Here is a 24,867-nt window from a genome sequence, read left to right as displayed (position 1 = left end):
CAGTAACTCCTCCTGTTTGCTGAATTGACTTCATGTTAATGAAGTTGCTCCGTCACAATTCAAGAAACTTTCATAATGACAAAGAAAAGTACATTTTGTAAGCATAACATTTTAGATCCCTTTGTACTACATCGACCCAATGAATTCATTCAAGTGGTTAATATTAAGATTCAATCTCTCTCTCTCTCTCTCTCTCTCTCTCTCTCTCTCTCTCTCTCTCTCTCTCTCTCTCTCTCTCTCTCTCTCTCTCTCTCTCAGGATGTTGCTGTTGAGGGGTTTCAGAGCCATGCAGCATTTTCCACTCAGTAAGAATATAAAACTATCTTCTACATTGTTTTTACATGAAACGTTCCATTACTGTGATCATTTAACTCAATTATCATGATCACCTCTCTCTCTCTCTCTCTCTCTCTCTCTCTCTCTCTCTCTCTCTCTCTCTCTCTCTCTCTCTCTCTCTCTCTCTCTCCTTTAAAGGTTGTTTGGTGTGAGGAGATCTTTGCTGTCCGTTGATGAGGAGTTTACACACAACATTTTGACTTAGTGAGTTCTGCATGCAATCCATGCAACTTTGTTTTATGTGTTATTTTATAGAAGATACTCTGATCATCTCAATCTCTCATTTAACCATTTATAATGCATCTCTCTCAGTATAAAGTATACTTTATATAAACACAGTCAGCATAAATGTCACTGTTGTTAACTTTGTTGTCACTTGTCAACAGAAGAAGCAACAAGGAAGACATAAAGATGGGGATCTGCCATCCCGGGTGCGGAAAGAGAGTCACAGAGACACAAGACATGGTATGTTTACCACTCTTTACCTGGGAAATACCACGGCTGTGAGCCGGAGCTGTTCTGGCTTTCTGTATGTTGTCATTCTATACCTGAGATAGCAATAGGTCGACTGACCGACGACAGCTCATTTTAAAACCGGGGCACAAGTATATTTAGTACTTAAACAATGTACTGTATGTATGTATGTATGTTTTGTTGTATGATTTTGTGTTGTATAATTCAGTGTGAACACAGCTTTAGAGAACGAAGCTGATATGTTAAAGGGATTGTAGGGAACATTAAGCCTACATTTAAAAAATATGTATATATATATATATATTTTGCATTTTCTCCCCTCTATCAGCCACTATATAATGATGCTGGGGTGTTTTCCTGCATTGAAACACAGTCCTCTGTCTGAAATCCGTATTTTCCCTACTGTTTATGTTTATGTTACGTTTGTCCGGGTCGTAAATTAACGCACGCATGTGCGCGTCCGTGCGCGTCCGTGCGCGTCCGTGCCCGTGTGAACCTTTTTACTTTCGGTTTTAAAACGCTCTCAAACTTATTTTTTGAGGCACAGAATTTACTTTTAAAAAATCGTTTGGATAGAATTTAGTTGTTTAACTTGTCTAACATATATGTGGTCAATTTATCATGAAAGAGCCTATTTAAAAATAAAAATTCAGAGAACCGTAGGGGCGGGCAGTTCCGCGAATTGTATCCGCATAAGGCAACCTATTTTGGGCATGGCCCATTTAAAAAGTCCCCCCTGCGTCACCCCCTGGTGGTCGGGGAAAAGAACTGCTGGAGGGGCGGTGTTTGACAACAGTTTTTTTCTTTGATTATGTCTGAACTCGCCTACAATCCCTTTAACATCCTCTGTTTGTACCAGGAACCAACCGCAGAGTTACTTGAGGAAATCATCTTGAAAACTCTGAAGAAGCTGACAGCCAAGGAGTTCGAGAATTTCAAGGTTCATTTGCAACACCCTGATATCATCGGAGGCCTCGTTCCAATCCCACAATTCCTTCTGGAGAAGAGGGACCGGAAGACCGTCGCTGGTCTGATCGCGTGGACCTATCCCAGTCATGCACGTCACATCGTGGTGAATGTCCTGAAGAAGATCCACAGGAATGATCTACTGGACAGGTTTACAGACATATCAAAAGGTAGAATCAAATAGAAGGTTTTAATCAGGATTAAAACCAGCTTTCTGTAAACATTTGTACTTGTGTACTCGCATGACCAACACATGTACATTCTTCTTGTGTTTGAATAAACTGTATCTTCATTCCAATTGTTAGAAGAACACCAGACATTAATATAGTTGTTTGAGACTTTCTAGTCATTTGAGTGGCTGGTTATCGTTCCTGCTGCAATAACAGTTAATTACCTTACTAAACACTAATGTAATCAATGTGATGTCAGGTTAATTACTGCCAGGTAATAGCAGGTTTCTTATACAAGTCTGTTGTCTTTTCTGACTCAATAGTTGTGACATATGAGGAGGTGAAGGTTGAGGTTTAGTTCCAAGGACCTTAAGCCACTCTCACCCCTGCCTGATGTCTGTAGATACACACAAAACACATTGAACTACTTATATGTCAATATACGTTATGAGATGATGGTCATCACTCAAACTTTAAAGTAGCACTAGGCAGAAATACTGATACCAGGTTATAGCATTTAATAATGATGCATATCAACAGGTTAAAATGTTATGACAGTGGTTCAGAAATATAAATTGTACCTCTAGGGATGGGCGCTGAGGCGTACCAAGGGGAACGGGGAACTAGCTAACGCTTTTATTCTACAAAAATACCTTGCTTTGAAATGGAAAATCCCACAATAGTCGCAGCTTCAACTTGCTGATGTGCTCAGGTGTTTTATTTCCCAGAGTTACTTCATTTAAAAGGATCCCTGGCTAATAAGCCAAATAATTATAATTGACCACTATAACTAAATTAAAACATGTAAAACACCTTCAATATTTTAGTTATTTTAGAAATAGTGTATCTTTTACTCAAGTGGGACAATGCCCATCGAAATGTATTTATTTATGTTTTTGATCACCAATGCACATAAGAGGCCATATACAGGGAAAACCAAGACAGAAAATTAAAGGAAAAAATAATACACATACACACATCTAGCCATACAAAATGAGATAAAAAAAATAAAACAAATAAAAAACCCGGTCAGACAAACATAAACTCACAAATAGCTAAATAAGTGAGATAAGTTATATAATAAACATGCGTACATGCATTAAATAAATACGTACATGCAACATAATATAGACACCTACACGAACAAAAAGCACAGGCAAGTACAGGATAAGTACAGGATAAGTACAGGATAAGTACAGGACAAGTACAGGACAAGTACAGGACAAGTACAGGACAACCCAGTACAAATTAAAATGAATTAACTGACTGAACTACATCCAAAGCTTTGGACCAATTATCCACAGTGTCATCTCTGGCTCCGTTCATTCTGGCAGTAGAACGCTCCAGTAAACAAATATCAGAAAAACAATTTGGCCAGTTTATCTTCAAATGAATAGTCGGTTCAAACCAGTTTTTGATCATTCTTTTCTTAGCAGCAGTTGAGGCGGCTAATAGTATGCGTTTGATACTAAGAACTAACAATTATTAAGAAAATGTTTGGGTTATAACCAATAAGGAAACGGCAGGGCAGCTGGGAAGAGCTTTAATAATAGTTACAACGATCTCCTTAATCCAATCCCGTCGCAAGTTGATGATGTAATTCGTCCATGTGTGGTCTAGCCCTATGGAATGTATGGAATGCATGTGAAAATAAAAAACAACTTAATACTTCCTACGATTAATATGAAGCATCAAAACAATATCTAAAATATGTTTTATTTGGACGTTGGGCATTCCATAAATTCCATAGGGCTGGACCACACACAATCTTGTATTGTGTTTTTCAACAAAAATATTTTCTTCTGGGGGTCCCTGGCACAAAATATGTTCAGATGAGGGGGGTCTGCAGCCAATACACACACATGAACACAATATCCAGTTAAAGTGCAAAACAGGAACTGTGCTAAGTGCACATTTAATGGGGATCAATAGCCATATAAATCTGGAACAACCTGGCACTTAGAAGTGATCTAAGTGCCAGGTTAGATCACCATCATGTTAGATGGATGTATGTAAAAAGACATACATCCATCATAAATGTGTTTTTAAAATACATTTGTGTCTTTAAAAAAAAGAACTGGCCTGTAGACCTGTTTGCAATTTGGTGTCAAAAATCACAGAGGTGCTTGTCCGCCATAGTGCCACGAATGGCACAATGGCCAATATATGGCCTTGTAACATATATACTTATATGGCCGCCATCCGCTATGATGAAAATCCAATGTCTTTGTTTTTGAGTGCTGATTTTGACTAATTGTGGTGAGTGGAATTCATTTCTGATATTGTTGTGACCATTGTGGGTTGTGTGTCACTTGAAAGGTCATGGTCACGGTCATTTTGTTATTCCGAAGACCTTGGCCATAACCTGGCCATTGTTAGGAGTAAAAACAGGTGCAATCCAACTAATTGTGACATTTATAATTCATCTCTGATATTGCTTTCACCATTAAGGATCATCTTGTCATTGAAAAATCAATGTCAATGTCATTATTAGCTTAAAAACCAGAGCGGACGGTCCATGCCCTAGATTGCGTATTTTATTCGCTGGAAATGTTTTAGTTTTTTTTTTAAATATCTGACGTTCATATTGACAGAAAACCCTCCACAGTGTTTGTGTTAGACACGCCCCTCCCTCTGGAAGTCTCTCAAGACCAGATTTCCCCCGTGATTTCATCCAAGTCAGCGTGTAGACACTACGGTGGCCCATTTGAGACAAAAACACTGTGGCGAGGTTTCTGTCATTATGAACGTCAGATATCAACCAAAAAAATACATATTATTTTGGAAGTCCTTGACATGGAAACGTTGGAGCATTTTCAAAACACTGTTGGGATGTAGAAGACATTTGTAGAATATGTATTCAAAGATTTGCTCACATTTTGACGATTTTTCTAAAATAGCAGATCTACAAGCTCATAGCGTGGCACTCGGTGAGCTTGTAGATCTTTGAATAGCCAAAGAAATCTAAAGTGACACAGGTACGTTCCCGGATTGAACGGGTTAATAAAGTAAGTAATCATTCACTGAAAGTGAACCGCTGCATCCGCCTGACGGATGCTAAACTTGAATGTCCCGTCCGTCTGTCTCCTGGTCTTACAGATCACCAGGACTCACACAGCGACAGCTCCAGTTGCAGCTCCCCCGACTCGGAGCGGGAGGGCCGCTCGCGGTCCCGCGCCGACTCCTACAACAGCCGGGAGTTGGAACGGGAGAGGGACAGGAAGGACCGCCGCTCTCCACCGGGAGGACGAGAGCCCCCGCTGAAAAGGTACTTGCATGTTTTAGTAAAAGTATCAATAGTGCAATGTAGAAATACTCTGTTACAAGTAAAAGTCCGGAATTCAAAATGTACTTGAGTAAAAGTACAAAAGTTTTGTTATCAAAATGTACTTAAAGTACCAAAAGCAAAAGTACTCATTATGCAGAATGTCCCATTTCAAGTTTCAAATTAATAACTTTTTTCTTTTTTAAATAGCAGATATACAAGCTTGTAGATCGAATATTTTCAAATAGACGAAATGTATAGGGCTGAAGTGGTTGTAATAATCAAATCATCTATAAAGTAATTAGTCACTACATTTTTCAAATAATTGTAGTGGAGTAAAAGTACAATATTTGCCTCTGAGATGTAGTGGAGTAGAAGTAAAAGCATTGGAAATACTCAAGTAAAGTACAAATACATCAAAAGTGTACTTAAGTACAGTACTTGAGTAAATGTTACTTTCCGCTACTGCCTGTGTCAGTTATTACAAGGCCGCCGTGCATTGTTTATTTCGATAATTGGTACCGGTCATTGACGGTCGTTTCTTTGCGTATTTGAGTTATATGTAGTATCTGCCCTGTGTTATTTTGTTTTTACAAAGCCTAAAAGGCAAACAAAAGTCTAATTATGATTGTGTTGCTGTCGGGCGTAAACCCGACAGCAGTAAACCTCCATATTCTAACTTTGTGTTTTTGCGTAAATTGACGTCCTACTTGATCGTACTACAACGTCACACAAAAGTATAAAAAGTAGCGGTTCTACAAGCTCGAAACGCGTTGCTTTGTGCCGCGTTTTGAGCTTGTAGATCTACTACTTTTGCTGATTTTGATTCCTGAAAAATAACGTTTTGGACATGTGACGTTTCCACCCGACAGACGATTTATATATTCCAGTATTCAACGACACAAAAAAACAAACACAATTAGAGATGTAAGCAGTGATGAACGGGCTCTGTCCACGATGCAATTCTGTATGGCAATGAGCTGAAAAGTTAGGCTACTTAGCTTAAGTAATCACAGCCGGTCCCTATTAGCCGTCTAAGTGTGCCTAGCAAGTTTCAGAAGTTTAGCATGCTGGGAACTGGAGTTATGGCTATTTAAAGCCCAGCCAATAGTAACACAGAGGGGGTGAAGCAATTACAGCCTGCCCCTATTGGCCGTCTAAGTGCACCTACCAAGCTTCGTGGGTTAAACATAACTGGAGTTATTTTTCTTTGTTATGGTCTTTTGTGTACGCGAGCGAATTTGCGGCGGATTCGAACATCCGGCTAGGAGGAGTTTGTTAAAGTACAACCAGAGAAAATTGCTTGAAATGCATAAAAACGCCACTATAAAAATGGCCGACTTTTGGGTTTAGGTCATGGCTCCAAGAGACTTTTTTGTAAGTCGGGACATGATAGAGGTGTGTACCAATTTGCATGCATGTAGGTGAAACCGTATTGTCGGGCTTGCAGCACACATTTTGTAGGGGGTGCTATTGAGCCCTTAAGCCACTCCCCTTTTTGAGACGATTTAAATACGTCATTTTTCGCCACTGGTAATGTGTGTGCAAAGTTGCGTAACTTTTTGAGTACGTTTAGGCCCTCATTTATGCACTGTGCAGTGCCCGGGCCCTAATAATCCATGAAATATATACTACAGACATAAAGTATACTGTTTATAAATACAGTCCGCATAAATGTCACTGTGGTTGTTGTCACTTGTCAACAGAAGAGGCAACAAGGAAGAGATGGGGAACTGCCATTCACGCAGACGGAGAGTCAAAGGGACACAAGACATGGTATGTTTTAGTTTAGTTTCAGTTTACTAAACATCAGTGGATGAGATGAGGGAGAACCATTCTATCTTCACCACACCAGATATATATATAAAGGCTACATGTATCCATCAGTACCAGACGACCTGCCTTTGTTAGCAACTCTGTTTGTAGTGGAACATATTATGCACATACATGTTGTGCATACATATGCACTCACACAGGCACACTGTCTTGTCTGTCTGTCTGTCTGTCTGTCTGTCTGTCTGTCTGTCTGTCTGTCTGTCTGTCTGTCTGTCTGTCTGTCTAAAGTATCTATCTATCTAACATACATCATATTTGGTATTACCACTAAGACATTGAGAGAAGCCAGACTTCATGGGGTGAGAGACAGTGCGAGTGCGTGTGCACGTTTATGCACGTTTATGTTTTCCGTTCGTCCGTCTGCTAGCCGGGCGGTTGGACAGGTGGCCGGCCACACACGCACGCACGCACGCACGCACAGAGTCGTCCCAGGATGGAAGAAAAACATGTTTTTCCTTTTTTATTTGGCGATGGGTTCCCAGATTGAGTACACATGAACTCTTTTATCCCATCACAACACCCAGCCACCAAAGTTAAGCCATTCAAGCGACTAGAAAGATAATTATTGTATATTCGGTGTGAACACAACTTCAGAGAATGAAGCTGAGATTTTAACATCCTCTGTTTGTACCAGGAACCAACCACGGATTTACTTCAGGAACACATCTTGAAAACTCTGAAGAACCTGAAAGCCAAGGAGTTCGAGAATGTGAAGGTTCATTTGCAACACCCTGAAAACCTTGAAGGCCTCGTTCCAATCCCACAGGTCTTTCTGGAGAAGAATAACAAGAGGACCATCGCTGGTCTGATCGTGTTGAGCTATCCCAGTCATGCACCTCTCATCATGGTGAATGTCCTGAAAAAGATCCACAGGAATGATCTACTGGACAGGTTTACGGACATATCAAAAGGTAGAATCAAATAGAAGGTTTTAATCAGGATCAAAACCAGCTTTCTGGAAACATGTGTTGTGTACTCGCATGACCAACACAAGTACATTCTTCTTGTGTTTGAATAAACTGTATTGTCATTCCAATTGTTAGAAGAACACAAGACATTATTATAGTTGTTTGAGACTTTGTAGTCATTTGAGTGGCTGGTTTTCTATCCTGCTGCAATAACAGTTAATTACCTTACTAAACACTAATGTAATCAATGTGATGTCAGGTTAATTACTGCCAGGTAATAGCAGGTTTCTTATACAAGTCTGTTGTCTTTTCTGACTCAATAGTTGTAACATCAGACCAGCATGGAGCTACAGACGCTGAACCACCAAGTTCAAGTTCAACATCAACAAGTAGAACTAAAACTGAAGGTGAGCTGACACAATGAATAGAGGTCTTCAATAAGCTGATTCAACTGTATGGTCTGTTCACACTATTAACCTGCACTCTGTGGAAACACACACAACACATGTAATTGCTTTAATATCATACACATTACATCATGAGATGTTGGTCAAACTTTGAGAAATGAAAGACTGTTTATTGATTTAGTAATCTGAAACATCTAATGTTTTTATTTAGGTTGTTGCACTTTGAAATAACAGTTGGGTAAAGAAAAAGGCCAAAAAACTGCTATAAAACATCTAAGTATGTACAGGAGGGTATTATATTATTATCATTGTTTAATAATGAATTAGACAGAGGTGAGGCTACATGAATATTTCTGTGATGCTACTTGAACTCTCATAATGTAATACATGTGAAGAGGCATAACAGTAACTAAGGTTTTGGATCTAAAGAACAATGTAAGTACATTTTTAGACTAAACAATGACTATGTGTAGGCCTATATACATAAATTTGACCTTTAAAGCCAGGAATGTAATACTGTAGACCGACGGTTTCCAAACTTCTTAGCTCAAAGCCCACAGTTTTTAGATCTGTTATTTTCACTTCTTAAAATATTTTTATTAGGGCCCGAGCACTGCACAGTAGTGCGAAGCCCTATTGAAACTGCAATAATAATAATAATAATTATTATTATAACCCGTATTATTATTACTCTTATTATTATTACCCTTATTATTATTACCATTATTATTATAAGTCTGTGCACAAATGAATCATGGTTTTGAGGGGCAATAGTTCCCAACTATTGTCACCAGTTTGAATCGATTTTAATCGATTTAAGATAAATCGTTACATGCCTAATATTCATATAATGTATGTATACATACTCTGCTCAAAAAAATAAAGGGAACACTTAAATCCCTTGATTCTTTTGAGCAGTTTTTGTTAGCAGTATGTACACAGTTCATGAAAACTCAAAATAATAAAGGGATCAAAGTGTTCCCTTTACTTTTTTTGAGCAGTGTATATGCAGTATACATACGTAGATACAATATACACATATCTATGCATTAAAAAAGGGGGGAAATGGATGAGTTTCCATATCTCTGTGAAAGTTTAATAGTAGATCAGTTGAATTCAAAGCAGCTCCTAATCTCATCCACCTTCAGGCGCCCAGGCGGAGGTGGCCGGTGGTCCCAGTACTCCAGATTGCCAGGTGGTGTGGGAGAAGAAGGCCTCCCCAGAGCAGGAGGAGCAGGCCTCCCCAGAGGAGGAGAAGAAGGCCTCCCCAGAGCAGGAGGAGCAGGCCTCCCCAGAGGAGGAGAAGAAGGCCTCCCCAGAGGAGGAGGAGAAGAAGGCCACCCCAGAGGAGGAGAAGAAGGCCACCCCAGAGGATGAGAAGAAGGCCAAGAGCGTGCAGCTGCCCTCCACATTCTTCTGTGGCCTGGGCACCAGTGAGAGCGACAGAGACAGAGACAAACCAGACGACTTTCAGAGAGAGGTCTGCAAGACCCAGGAGGCCCCGGTACGCAGCATCACTAATTTATCACACTTTAGTAAGAAATAATAACTGTATTGTATGTAGCACTTTTCAAAACTGTTACAAAGTGCCGCACACAGTAAGTGACATGAATGACCAGGTACAATAAAACTATAAAAAAAAGTCCAATCAAATTTGTTGCTGAAAGAAAACACATGCAAAGGAAATGCAACACATGCTGATAAGCCATTGAATTGGATCTTAAACTGTTTCAGGAGGCCGAGCTACAAACAGAAGCTGCTGCATCTTCCAGCAGCACAGCCGAAGCTCCTCAAGACCACGAGCAGTCCACTGAGGCCCAGAGTGTGGCCGCTCCCATAGACCTGTCAAAGATAAAGACCTCGGAACCAGACTCCACTACCGCTGCTACTGAAGGTAATATAGTACACTACTACTGCTGCTTGTCATGGTTATATATGTAGTACACTAGCCTACCCTCCGTCTGTCTCTTAAGAATCTGTGGTTTCAATTCTGCCATAATTTATGTCAGAAGTGAAACCACAGATTCTTTAGAGACAGACAGGAAAGCGAGGGGGTGTGATATATGGTTACCTTGTCATGATGTTAGGGCCCGAGCACTGCACCGTGCAAAGCCCTATTGAAACTGTGATGATTAATATTATTTTTCCGATAATGAATCGCGTTTTTGAGGAGCAATACGTACTTAAAAAGTTCACCTACATGTATGTCCCGACTTACAAAAAAAGTCTATTTTTTTCCCACTAGGCAGAGGAAGAAATGCCAGTTGATTTTTTTTTCAAATCAGCCTTATGGTGGCGCTATAACAGGCCGATTCGTGTTTTTACTGCACCGATCTGTGTAAAACTGTGTATGCGCACTCCCTAAAGACCAAGGAAAAACCTTTGCCCTGCATTTTTCCACATCTGCCTTTTATAGCGCCAGCAGGAGGCCGACTTATGTAAAAAAAGAAACAATGATACAGTATAACTCCTTCAGATTGTATCCAAATATCACACAAATTGGTACACATGATCTCTGTAGTCATGTGTTAGATTTTTGGGTTTGGGTGAGTTTTGGACACTGACCAATCCTGCACCGTGATTGGCCAATAGTCTACAACGCATTGTATACCCCCTAACCCTTCCATTGTTAATGCAAATCGATATTTTTGCAAAGTCAGCCAATCACATTACAGCTAGTGTCATCACCACTAACTGTAATGTGATTGGCTGACTTTGCAAATTCAGGACTGTGCTTGGCTAGAGAAACACATGACACATGTGAAGCCCTATGAATAGCAGTATGGACTTTAAAAAAAGTCAGTAATCCTTTTTTTAAAGTGAGTCATGTTGTAATGACCACACACCGCCCACTTCACACTGGGTGTGATTTTTTATATTCCATCCTGATTGGCTAAGATTGACATCTAAAGTTTGCAGGAGTGGAGTATTTTGAACAAAAGATAGAGTGTAGAGTGACGTCAGAGGTCCGCTCACATGCTCATGATGAGTCAGATATATCCATATTAGGAGATCGCTGATGTCATTAGTTCAACGTTCAAACCTGTGCTTTATTGTTGTGCAATCTCTCTCTCTCTCTCTCTCTCTCTCTCTCTCTCTCTCTCTCTCTCTCTCTCTCTCTCTCTCTCTCTCTCTCTCTCTCTCTCTCTCTCTCTCTGTCTCTCAGTGTGTAACATTTAACAAGTTCAGCTTATTAAAGTGATGATTTCATTGTGCAGATTCTTCAGAGCCCCGTGGTTCAGCCCAGGCCATTAATGAAGCACATGATGGAGGCATAGTGGTGGCTCCGGTCATCACTGGAGCTAACATTGGTGGTTCAGTCAACATCACTGTCAACACTATACACCAAGGTACACACTGTAACAAACATCACTGTCAACACTATACACCAAGGTACACACTGTAACAAACACCACTGTCACCACTACACACCAAGGTACACACTGTAACAAACATCACTGTCACCACTACACACCAAGGTACACACTGTAACAAACATCACTGTCACCACTACACACCAAGGTACACACTGTAACAAACATCACTGTCACCACTACACACCAAGGTACACACTGTAACAAACAGCACTGTCACCACTACACACCAAGGTACACACTGTAACAAACACCACTGTCACCACTACACACCAAGGTACACACTGTAACAAACATCACTGTCACCACTACACACCAAGGTACACACTGTAACAAACATCACTGTCACCACTACACACCAAGGTACACACTGTAACAAACATCACTGTCACCACTACACACCAAGGTACACACTGTCACAAACATCACTGTCACCACTACACACCAAGGTACACACTGTAACAAACACCACTGTCACCACTACACACCAAGGTACACACTGTAACAAACATCACTGTCACCACTACACACCAAGGTACACACTGTAACAAACATCGTCACCACTACACACCAAGGTACACATTGTATACACTACTGTATTGTTTACCAGGCTGATGTTTCAGTCATACTGGCAAAAATATATCGTCTCCAAACTTGGTTTGTGGAAATAGACCACCAATAGGGACAGGCTGTAATTGATTAAGCCCCGCCCCCTCTGTCACAGCCATTACATCAGTTTGCAGCATGCTACCGATTCCAAACTTGTTTTGTGGACCTAATAATAATAATAATAATAATAAGGGTAATAATAATGGTAATAATAATAAGGGTAATAATAATAATAATAATAATAATAATAATAATGATAATAAGGAATCCAACGGTATAGACTTGAACTCAATCCCACTACCAGAAGTGGGTCAAATTGCAATTTTGCCCCCACTATAATCATTTATTTGACCCTACCTCCCGAACACAAGGTCGCACAGACTTATTTCGTTTTTTAGTTAGCATCCTACTTACCATAAGGAGCCACCCCACCCATCCCCATATAAGGGCATGACTGCAAGGCCCTTTCAGGATGGAAGTTGTTGCCTTTATGTGCCATAAAGCCACAAGCTCCACTCTGACCAATCACTGTCTCACATCTCAGCTTTGACAGGAGAAGAGAAAACAAGACAAGACAAAGACTCCAAACTGAAAGGTAAGGTGTGTGTGTGTGTGTGTGTGTGTGTGTGTGTGTGTGTGTGTGTGTGTGTGTGTGTGTGTGTGTGTGTGTGTGTGTGTGTGTGTGTGTGTGTGTGTGTGTGTGTGTGTGTGTGTGTGTGTGTGAGCGTGAAAATAACAGGTAATATTAATGTAAAACATAATTTATCTTACTTGTTCTAAGGTACAGAAACATTACACAGCCAGACAAAGTTATTCTAAAAGAAGTGTAGCCTAAGACTGTAGTTCTAGAATGACACTCATCTCATCACAACACTGGTCTCTTTTACTCTCATTTTCAAAGGAAACATAATGCTTAACATAACATGTTATAACATAACATCATAATCTCAAACACTAATACTTAGAGCTGGGGATTCCTCAACTGTTTTAGAGAAGGATATGGGCAAACAGTCATGATTAATTGACCTCAAACATAGACAGAGCCTCTGAGAAAGAAATCCAGCACTCTAGACTACTTATAGCCTCCATTTACTACTTCTAATACTGTTACATCATACCATACCATACCATACCATACCATACCATACCATACCATACCATATCATACCATATTCTATATTAGTACAGTACTTTATGGACCTCACTTCTTGTAGCTTGTGAGTAGTGACACATAAACCTCTTGATTGATTGTTGACGCCAGGGACTCAGAGTCCAGTGAGTTGTCATCAAAAGGAAAAAACAGCGTCCTCTGCTTTCTTTTCCTCCCAATAGAATGTGGATAACAGGAGGTTGGCTGTTAGGTCCGCCCTCAGCCGTCCACTTCCCCTCCATGTGTCTTTGTTTACATTCCTAACATTCCTAACTATACACGTTGTAACAGGAGCTCCTAACTATACATGTTGGAACAGGAGCTCCCAACATATTCAGCTGCTGAGCTCTGAATCTGTCTTAAGAGATTAAAATTGTACTGACGTAAAAGTAAAAAAAAAGATATTGGAATTTCAATAAACTTAGGCCTACAGTACATACCGTGGCTAAAAGTACTTGACTTTTAAAAAGAAAACAGATCTACAAGCTCACGTGTTGCATTGTGATGTGTTGTCAGCTTGTAGATCTCCTATTTGTTCAAGTATAACATAACCTTAAGTGGTTAATTTATGTTTTGTATTAATAATCTAAATCTACAGTTTTGCCTCTGAGATATAGTGGAGTAGAAGTAAGGTGTTGAAACATTTACATACTCAAGTAAAGTAAAGTAAAGGTACATCAACATCGTTCTTAATTACAGTGAGTAAATGTACTTAGTTACTTTCCCCACCACTGGTGGTAAACTCTGGTGGGAGGGTTCTACTGTTAAACATGCAATTGCTTTGTTCACTACAGCTCTGTTGGAGAAAACATCAGGATATCTTCATATTACTGACTATGAAGCCCAGCTTCAAGACAACATGAAGGATACAGATCTGTTTGACACAGTGTCTGAGATCTACACCCCACTCTACAATGTAGACATCAATGACACAGACATCCACAGCCATCATGAGGTCAGACAGATGGAGATGAAGAAGGCACGAGAGGAAAAAGAAATCCAACTCAGTGAAATCTTCAAAGGCCATGATGGAAGAAACAAAAGAACAGTGCTGACCGTTGGCTGTGCAGGAATTGGCAAAACGTTCCTCGTAGGCAAATTTTTGTTAGACTGGGCCAAGAAATGTTTTCCCCAAGATCCATTCCACCTCATTTTCCCGCTCAAGTTCCGACAGTTAAATCTGCTCAAGGGACAAAAGTTTAGTTTGGCAAAGCTAATTCACCACTGCATCACGGAAACCAGATTTATTGAGGAAGACATTCTCAATCACATCTTCATCACATTGCAGAATTCAGGAGACTACAACAAGAGCCCCTTCAAAGTCATGTTTGTTATGGATGGATATGATGAAAATGTTTTCAAGTTCGATTTCAAAAAAGATTTCGGACTCATGAATGTCACAGAATCCTACGAAGTGGAGCTTCTGCTTTTAAACCTCATCAAAGGGGCGCTGCTTCCCTCTGCTCACATCTGGATAACCTCACGACCTGCAGCAGCCAAACAGATTCCTAAGCAGTTTGTTAAGAGGATGACAGAAGTACGAGGGTTCATCAGAGATGACCAGAAGAAGGAGTTCTTCAAGAAGACGTTCAATGATGACAACCAGGCCAGCTCAATCTACTCACACATCAAGAAATCAAAGATCCTCCACATCATGTGTGAAATCCCAGTCTTCTGTTGGATCCTTGCTACCGTTGTGCAGAACATGGGGACGACAGTCAAGCTGCCCAAAACCCTGGTTGAGATGTACTGCTACTTCCTGATGGGTGAGACTCAGCGGGAGAAGATGAAGAATCATAATCTAGATGAGGCAGACAGAGAGAAGCTCATAAAGGATGCAGGAGAAGTTCTTCTGAAGCTGGGCAGGCTGGCGTTTGACCAACTGGACAAAGGCAACATCATGTTCTACCAGAAAGACCTGGAAGAGAGTGGTCTTGATGTAAACGACATTTCACTGTACTCAGGCCTGTGCACAACGTTCTTCAGAAAAGACGGTGTGTTCTTCCTCCAAACGGTCTACTGCTTTGTTCATCTGAGCATCCAGGAGTTTCTGGCTGCAGTCTACTTGTTCCACTGTTTCACACAGAAGAACATGGAGGTCCTGGAGCCATTCCTGAAAGATGATGATGATGATGATGATGATGATGATGATGATGATGATGAAGATGATGATGATGATGATGATGATGATGATTACATCAGTGACATTTCCCTCTCTGACTTCCTGAATGCTGCTATGAAAAAAGCCCTGCAGAGTGAGAGTGGTCACCTGGACCTCTTTGTCCGCTTCCTTCATGGTCTCTCACTGGAGTCCAACCAGAGTCTGTTAGGAGGCCTGCTGGGTCAGACAGAGAACAGTCCAGAGGAGATCCAGAGAGCCATCAACAACCTGAAGGACATGGATGATGACGACTTCTCTCCAGACAGATGTATAAACATCTTCCACTGTCTGATGGAGATGAACGACCCCTCACTAAGTAAGGGGATCGAACAGTACCTGGAGTCAGAGAGCAGATCAGGGAAGAAACTCTCTGAGACCCAGTGTTCAGCTCTCGCCACCATGCTGCAGATGTCAGAGAAGGTTCTGGAGGTGTTGGACCTGGACAAATACAACACAGACTGGAGGGGGCGACAGAGACTGATCCCAGCTGTGAGGAACTGCACAACAGCCAGGTTAGTAGTCATATGAATATCAACATGTTAGATCACCTTTCACTTACATACAGTACTACATGCATTCATTCACGATCAATACAAATACTGAACATGCACACGCACACGCACGCACGCACGCACGCACGCACGCACGCACGCACGCACGCACACACACACACACACACACACACACACACACACACAGGCTTAGAAACACAATCCAGGGGGATAGGCTACGCCCCCAGCTCGAAAACCACGCCCACAAGCTATATGATATACGAGCTTGTAGATCTGCTGTTTTTGAGGCCCAAAGTGTTAAAACACGCCCCCAAGCTGAGAGGCCATGCCCACAGCAAAGAAAGTCCGGAATTCCTAATTTACTTGAGTAAAAGTACAAAAGTATTGGCATAAAAATGTACTTAAAGTACCAAAAGTAGAAAGTACTCATTATGCAGAATGTCCCATTTCACGTTTTGAGCTTGTAGATCTGCTATTCTTTGAAAAAACGTGCCAATGTGTGCAAATCTTTGGAAAAAAAATAGTATTTTTTAAGGCGAACATTACTTAAAACAGTTTTTTGAAAAAACGTATATGTTGCAATAATATCAGTGGTTCTCAAACCTTTTTCATGTCAAGGACCCCCAAAATGATGTATTTGGCCGCTGACCCCATCTCAAAATGTGTTGTTCCAGGGACCCCCCAAGAAGCAAAGATTTGAGTTACAAATGTTTGCTTTAAAAAATATATATATTCAGGATCAGATTTGCCCAAATTGTCACGATTTTTCTAAAATAGCAGATCTACAAGCTCATAGCGCGGCACTCGGTACTATTTTTGAATAGCCTATGTATAAAATAATGGTTTAAGTGGTTACACAGATGTGTTCCCGGTCTTAATGGGTTAACTTCCTTGACAGTGAACTTGGCTGATCTGTTTTGATCATTTCTGATTTTACATTAATCTGTCATTACAGACTTGTTGGCTGTGAGCTCCAGAAGAAACACATTGAAGTTGTGGCTTCAGCTCTCAGTTCTAATCCATCTCATCTAAGACACCTGGAGATAAGTTCTAACGGCGAGGGCGAGCTGAACCTGGATCCGCTGCGTGATGCACTGAAGAATCCTCATTGTAGACTGGAGACTCTACGGTCTGATTCATTTATATTATTATTTTCATCATTTATTTATTCTGTGATTTTACTATGAATATTGTGGTGATGCTTTATTTGTAGATTGTGAATAAGGTTGATATCATAGTGACACACTTTGACTAGAATAATGACAAGGTACAGTGACTACAGTATGTGTTACAATTACATTCTTTCTTTCTTTCTTTCTTTCTTTCTTTCTTTCTTTCTTTCTTTCTTTCTTTCTTTCTTTCTATTATGGAGAACTGGGAGAACGTCTTTAGATTTCTTTGGCTATTCAAAAATAGCAGATCTACAAGCTCATAGCGCGGCACCGAGTGCCGCGCTATGAGCTTGTAGATCTGCTATTTTTTTTTTAAATCGTGAAAATGTGTGCACATTTTTGAAAATATACAGTATTTTTTAAAGGTAACATTTGTAACTCAAATCTTTGCTTCTGGGGGATTCTACAAATGTCTTCTAAATCCTAACAGTTTTTTGAAAAAACTTATATGTTGCTATAATATTAGTGGTGCTCAAACCTACCTTGTAGAGATATTATAACTCTATGGTGGATACTGCTGTCAAAACTTACCTCTTGTGGAAGTAAAAGTCTGGTAATCAAATTTTACTTGAGTAAAAGTGCAAAAGTATTGGCATCATCTGATAATGGTTTAAGTGGTTACACAGATGTGTTCCCGGTCTTAATGGGTTAACTTCATTGACAGTGAACTTGGCTGATCTGTTTTGATCATTTCTGATTTTACATTAATCTGTCATTACAGACTTGTTGGCTGTGAGCTCCAGAAGGAACACATTGAAGTTGTGGCTTCAGCTCTCAGTTCTGATCCATCCCATCTAAGACACCTGGACTTAAGTGTTAACTGGCTGGACCTGGAGGTCCTGGCTCTGCTCTGTGATGCACTGAAGAATCCTCATTGTAAACTGGAGACTCTACGGTCTGATTAATTTACAATACTTATTTTCATCATTTATTTTTGGATTTTACTATGAATATTGTGCTGATGCTTTATTTGTAGAGTGTGAATAAGGTTGATATCATATAGTGACACACTTTGACTAGAATAATGATACGTTACAGTGACTGCAGTATGTGTTACAATTGAGATACATTCACCCTTTCTGTCTATCTTTCTTTCTTTCTTTCTTTCTTTCTTTCTTTCTTTCTTTCTTTCTTTCTTTCTTTCTTTCTTTCTTTCTTTCTTTCTTTCTTTCTTTCTGTCTTTTACTTTCTTTCTGTTACTTTAAGTACATAACTGAGTAAATGTAATTAGTTACTTTACACCACTGTATTATATTTTGCTCCAGCAGATGTCCTATCAGCTTCACTTGTCTTAAATTGTCCATCAATTGTCCTTTATCCTGTTAGGTCTCATGTATACAATACTGTATATAAACTCTGTCCTCTCTCTTTGCTTGATCATCTGTTGTCAACCTGTTGCTGTCTGTTACCTGCATGTTGGAAGATTAAGTAAATATTATTGTGTTTGTTACTCCTGTCTGCCTGCTCTTTACAGCTCTTGGTTTTCTACTTTAAAACCCAGACAGTCCATCCAGACCAGGTGTTTAATATGTGGCTGTAAGCAGGTTTTATTTATAGCAGACATTCAAACTTCTGGTGTTTTATGTTTCATTTAGACTGATGAACAGCTGGTTGTCAGAGAGAAGCTGTGAAGCTCTGGCCTCAGCTATCCGCTCTAATCCTTCTCATTTGAGAGAATTAGACTTGACCTTCACCGTTCTGCCGGAATCTGAACTGATGAACTTCTCTGGATTGGAAACTCTCAAGTGAGTAGACTTGGACTGTGTTCATGTTGGTTAGTGCAGCCATTCCCTTGTTTCATGTTCCAATGACTGGTAGGCTAGCAGGGGGTCTGTCTGTCTGTCTGTCTCTGTGTCCCTTTCATGTCCATATATGGAGTTCCGTGCAGTGGTGGAAAAAGTACTCACATTTTTTACTACACGCACGCACGCAAACGCACACAAATTCCTCTCGTTTATAGATATATTTACATTTTAATCCAACCCACAACAACACATCTCTTGTGCTGAATGAAGTAATCAGTCAGATAGTGGATGACACTAAAGTCACAGAACTCTCACCTCCTGTCAATAATGATGGAAGCAGACAGACATTTCAATGACAAAGAGACACATCATGGGTGCGTTCGAAAATACAGCACTGAGCGCACTGGCCAATACAAACTAATAGGCAATAACCCCCACCTGAAAATATGTGGTGCAGGGACCCCCACCTGAAAATATGTGGTGCAGGGACCCCCAGAATTAAAGATTTGTGTTAAAAAAAAGATTTAAAGATGTGCACACATTTTCATGATGTTTCAAAGATAGCAGATCTACAAGCTCATAGCACGGCACTCGGTGCCGCGCTATGAGCTTGTAGATCTGCTATTTTTTTAATAGCCAAAGTATAACATATTTATAAAGGGGTTAAAATGATAGGCTTTATTAACACATTTTGCTGGGGACCCCCTGGTATCCCCCACTTTGAGAACCAATGCCCTAATATATTCTTCACTTTATGACTGTCCTGTACAAGCAGTGAAAATGCCTGATGTACAAGACAAGCTCACAACGCGTTCCATCACCTATTTGCAAACTTAAAATAATAACTACATTGGATCCATTGGAACACAGGTTATTCTTTCCATTTCCTGAAAAGTCACAGTTTTGTGTTAAATCCATCATATTTACTCATACATATTTACTATAATCATGTTAAGAGATCATTAACCCATTAAGACCGGGAACGCATCTGTCATTTGTTGATTTCTTTGGCTATTAAAACATAGCAGATCTACAAGCTCATAGTGCGGCACCGAGTGCCGCGCTATGAGCTTCTCTGCTTCTGGGGGGTCCCTGGAACAACATATTTTGAGATGGGGGTCCGCGGCCAAATACATAGTTTCATTTTGGGGGTCCTTGACATGTAAAACGTTTGAGAAACACTGATATAGAAACATATGTTTTTTCAAAAAACTGTTAGGATTTAGAAGACATTTGTAGAATCCCCAGAAGCAAAGATTTAAGTTGAAATGTTCCCTTTAAAAAAAAAATATATATACATATATATTCAAAGATGTGCACACATTTTCACGATTTTTCAAAAATAGCAGATCTACAAGCTCGTAGCGCGGCACTCGGTATCCGCTCTACGAGCTTGTATATCTGCTATTTTTGAATAGCCAAAATAAATCTAAAAATGACACAGATGGGTTCCCAGATTGAATGGATTAATGAGCACTGTCTGTGCCAAATAAGAGCATGAAGTTTAAACTTAATCATTCTCAGCTCAAAATATATGGTTTGGAAAGTAATTCATTTCAATTGATATATGTAGTTAATATTTACACTACCGATTAATAATGGTAGATTTATGGCAGATACTTTGAATTGAACCGTACAATTTTATTTAAGGTATATTCTAGCATAATACATGTAAGCTGTAGTTTGGCATCAATTTAAGCTATTTAGAGGAGCCAGTACCCTAGTATCCCTCTTCTAGGCATGTCATGATATGTGAACGCTCTGAGAACATTGACAACCATTCAGTGAGAATAGCAGATCTACAAGATCAAATAGTAGATCTACAAGTGTAAATAGCAGACCTACAAGCTCAAATAGCAGATCTAACTGAAGAAGACATAGAAAATCCCCTCTCACTCATTTCATGACAGTTGCTCATCCAGCACATACTGCTGCAGTTCCATTTGTATGACCACAGCCTGCTGGCCAGTACCATGGGAAGAAATAACATTACTCTTTACTATATAAATCTAAAAACAAGAAGTGTTTCTAACTCCTCTCCTCCAAGCCAGGTGGCAGTGAGTTTGTCCAGACGGGCTGCCTGGTGAAGATAATGGTAGCAGAAACACTGTAGTGTCAGGTAGTGGAGACGTTGTGTTAGACAGTCAGACATTGACGCATTGTTGTTCTACTTCCTACAGAGTGAAACATGGAGGACATGAACACTGGACCAATCCTCAACTCCTTAAAAGATGTGAGTATATGTCTGTCTGTCTGTCTGTCTGTCTGTCTGTCTGTCTGTCTGTCTGCCTGTCTGCCTGTCTGTCTGTCTGTCTGTCTGTCTGTGTCAGTATCCCATATTGAAATGTTCTACACTGTTTTATACTCTGTTGGCCCCTCCCTCCCTGGATGCTGTCCTGAAAACTCTTCAGTAGAGCTTCCATTGAATTCAGGTGGTTTCTCTGCTCTTGGTCTGGTCCTTAACACCAGCTGATGCTTGTTTACAAAACACTCCTAGGTCTCCCTACCTGACACACATTGTTGGGTGTTTTTAATGCATTTATTGATAGTACAGTAGGTAGACAGGAAACGGGGAGATGGGAGATGGGAAGTGACACGCAGCATAGGCTGTCGGGATCGGGACTCGAACCAGCGACGCGCTGTCAGGTTAGATTAGAGCCAAGTTTCCCGGACCGCTAGGCCAACGGTCCAGTCCGGTGCAGTATGTATGTTTTACATTAACCACTTGAACCCTAGCATCTCTATTCTGTGGAGAACCGTAGCCAAAAATAGCCTGTAGATCGGCTATTTTCGGGAAAGATGTTTGGTCTAGAGGGGAAAAAGAGCAGATCAAGTGTGTGCGTGTGCGTGCGTGTGCATGTGTGTGTGTGTGTGTGTGTGTGTGTGTGTGTGTGTGTGTGTGTGTGTGTGTGTGTGTGTGTGTGTGTGTGTGCGTGTGTGTGCGTGTGCGTGTGCGCGTGTGTGCGTGCGTGCGTGTGTGTTTATAGCAATGGTGGAAAAAGTACTCGCATTTTTTACTTCAGTGAAAGTATCAATACTGCAGTGTAGAAATACTCTGTTGCAAGTAAAAGTCTGGTAATCAAAATTTACTTGAGTAAAAGTACAAAAGTATTGGCATCAAAATACACAAAGTACCAAAAGTAAAAGTACTCATTGTGCAGAATGTCAAGTTCATAATCTTTTGAAAATAGCAGATCTACAGTACAAGCTCACAATTAACCCATTAAGACCGGGAACACATCTGTGTAATTTTAAAATGTCTTTGGCTATTCAAAAATAGCAGATCTACAAGCTCATAGCGCGGCACCGAGTGCTGCGTGCCTTGTAGATCTGCTATTTTTGCTAATCTTTTCTTCTGGAGGTCCCTGGAACAACATATTTTGCGATGCGGACCACGGCCAAATACCTATCATTTTGGGGGTCCTTGACATGAACATGTTTTGTTCCAGGGACCCCCCAGAAGCAAAGATTTGAGTTAAAAAATTAGTTTAAAAAGATCTATATACAGTATATTCAAAGATTTGCACACATTTTCATGATAAAAAAAGAAATGCAGATCTACAATCTACAAGCAATAATATGATGACGAGCAGTGGGTTCCGGTAGGAGACACCAAGAGTCTCCTTTGTGTCTCCTACCGGGTGACTAATCTATAGACAAAAAGTAATTTTGGGGGTGAACTATCCCTTTAATGGAGGCATGTATTGTTTATGTTGGTTTGTTGTCTCATATTGTCAGGAAGAAACCTCCTTTCTCCTTATTTATACTATACTACTACAAAAGTAGCAGATCTACAAGCTCACAAGGTGCCGCGTTGCAGAGCGTTGTGAGCTTGTAGATCCGCTATTTTTATTTTATGTGTGTGGGTTTTATGAATATTAAACCAATGAAAAACTCTCTATTTCTCTCTCTCTCTCTCTCTCTCTCTCTCTCTCTCTCTCTCTCTCTCTCTCTCTCTCTCTCTCTCTCTCTCTCTCTCTCATATCAGATCTCCATCCTCTCACACTGGACCCAAACACAGCAAACAGAAAACTCTGTCTGTCTGAGGACAACAGGAAGGTGACAGAGGGGGAGGAGCTTCAGTCGTACCCTGATCATCCAGACAGATTTGATGATGAGCATCCACAGGTTTTGTGTACAGAGGGTCTGACTGGACGCTGTTACTGGGAGGTAGAGTGGAGTGGAAGGGTTCATATAGGAGTGACTTACAGAGGGATCAGGAGGAGAGGAGGTGGTAGTGTGCTTGGACGCAATGACAAGTCCTGGGGTCTGTACTGTGGGGACAGTTACGTTGTCTATCACAATAGTAGGGAGACTATCCTTCCTGGCCGTCCTTCTGGCTCTAACAGAGTATCAGTGTATCTAGACCACTCTGCAGGGACTGTGTCATTCTATGAAAGGTCCTCTGACTCACTGACACACCTTTACACCATCCAGTCCTCATTCACTGAACCTCTCTACCCTGGGTTTAGGCTTCACCCCTACTCCTCCTCCTCGGTGTCTTTGTGAGGACAGATAATGTCTCTGATGAGTTGACCCAACCAATAGGGTTAAGATGTGTGTGTGTGTGTGTGTGTGTGTGTGTGTGTGTGTGTGTGTGTGTGTGTGTGTGTGTGTGTGTGTGTGTGTGTGTGTGTGTGTGTGTGCGTGTGCGTGCGCACACAAACAATTAAGGAACATATGAGGTTTCCACCTGACAGAGACCACCTGCTGCATGCAGTGGTGGAAAGTAACTAAGTACATTAACTCAAGGACCGTACTTAAGTACAATGTTGAGGTATTTTTTACTTTACTGGAGTATTTCCAATGTTCAGTACTTTTACTTCTACTCCACAACATCTCAGAGGCAAATATTATACGTTTTACTCCACTACAAGTATTTGAAAACTTTAGTTACTAGTTACTTTGTAGATTTTGATCATTATTACAAAACATACATTAACCACTTCAGTCCTATATACATTTCGGCCATTTGAAAATATCAGATCTACAAGCTCACAATGCGTCTCATTGTGAGCTTGTAGATCTGCTATTTTCAAATGATTTTTATACATTTTAAAATCTTGAAATGGGACATTCTGCATAATGACTACTTTTGGTACTTTAAGTACATTTTGATACCAATACTTTTGTATTTGTACTCAAGATCATTTTGAATCCTGGACTTTTACCTGTAACGGAGTATTCATACATACTTAAATACAGAGTATTCATACATACTTAAATACGGAGTATTCATACATACTTAAATACAGAGTATTCATACATACTTAAATACGGAGTATTCATACATACTTAAATACAGAGTATTCATACATACTTAAATACGGAGTATTCATACATACTTAAATACGGAGTATTCATACATACTTAAATACGGAGTATTCATACATACTTAAATACGGAGTATTCATACATACTTAAATACAGAGTATTCATACATACTTAAATACAGAGTATTCATACATACTTAAATACAGAGTATTCATACATTCTTAAATACGGAGTATTCATACATACTTAAATACAGAGTATTCATACATACGTAAGTAAAACATTTTTTTCCACCACTGGCTGTGGTAAGGAATGTAAGGAATGCGTGTGTGTGTGTGTGTGTGTGTGTGTGTGTGTGTGTGTGTGTGTGTGTGTGTGTGTGTGTGTGTGTGTGTGTGCGTGTGCGCGCGTGCGTGCGTGCGTGTGTGCGTGCGTGCGTGCGTGCGTGCGTGCGTGCGTGCGTGCGTGCGTGCGTGCGTGCGTGCGTGCGTGTGTGTGTGTGTGCGTG

General features: G+C 40.4%; 1 protein-coding gene across 1 annotated transcript; it reads left to right on the top strand.

Moving 5' to 3' along the window:
* Positions 1-747: 747 nt before the first annotated feature.
* Positions 748-23,802, top strand: LOC311050068 (uncharacterized protein; the record flags this gene model as incomplete). Its single annotated transcript, XM_084064034.1, has 16 exons — positions 748-801; positions 1,670-1,946; positions 5,046-5,214; positions 6,918-6,987; positions 7,682-7,958; positions 8,279-8,362; positions 9,511-9,866; positions 10,097-10,256; positions 11,581-11,712; positions 12,890-12,940; positions 14,290-16,168; positions 17,124-17,297; positions 18,062-18,235; positions 18,936-19,085; positions 21,266-21,318; positions 23,074-23,802. 16 exons carry the CDS (start codon positions 748-750, stop codon positions 23,592-23,594), a joined length of 4,581 nt encoding a protein of 1,526 aa, XP_083920160.1. The 3' UTR covers positions 23,595-23,802.
* Positions 23,803-24,867: the final 1,065 nt, after the last annotated feature.

Source organism: Gymnoscopelus microlampas (assembly GCF_963454915.1).
Source record: "Gymnoscopelus microlampas genome assembly, chromosome: 8".
Taxonomy (NCBI): Eukaryota; Metazoa; Chordata; class Actinopteri; order Myctophiformes; family Myctophidae; genus Gymnoscopelus; species Gymnoscopelus microlampas.
The sequence above is the reverse complement of the archived record's forward strand: the minus strand, read 5'-3'. Positions and strand labels throughout refer to the sequence as shown.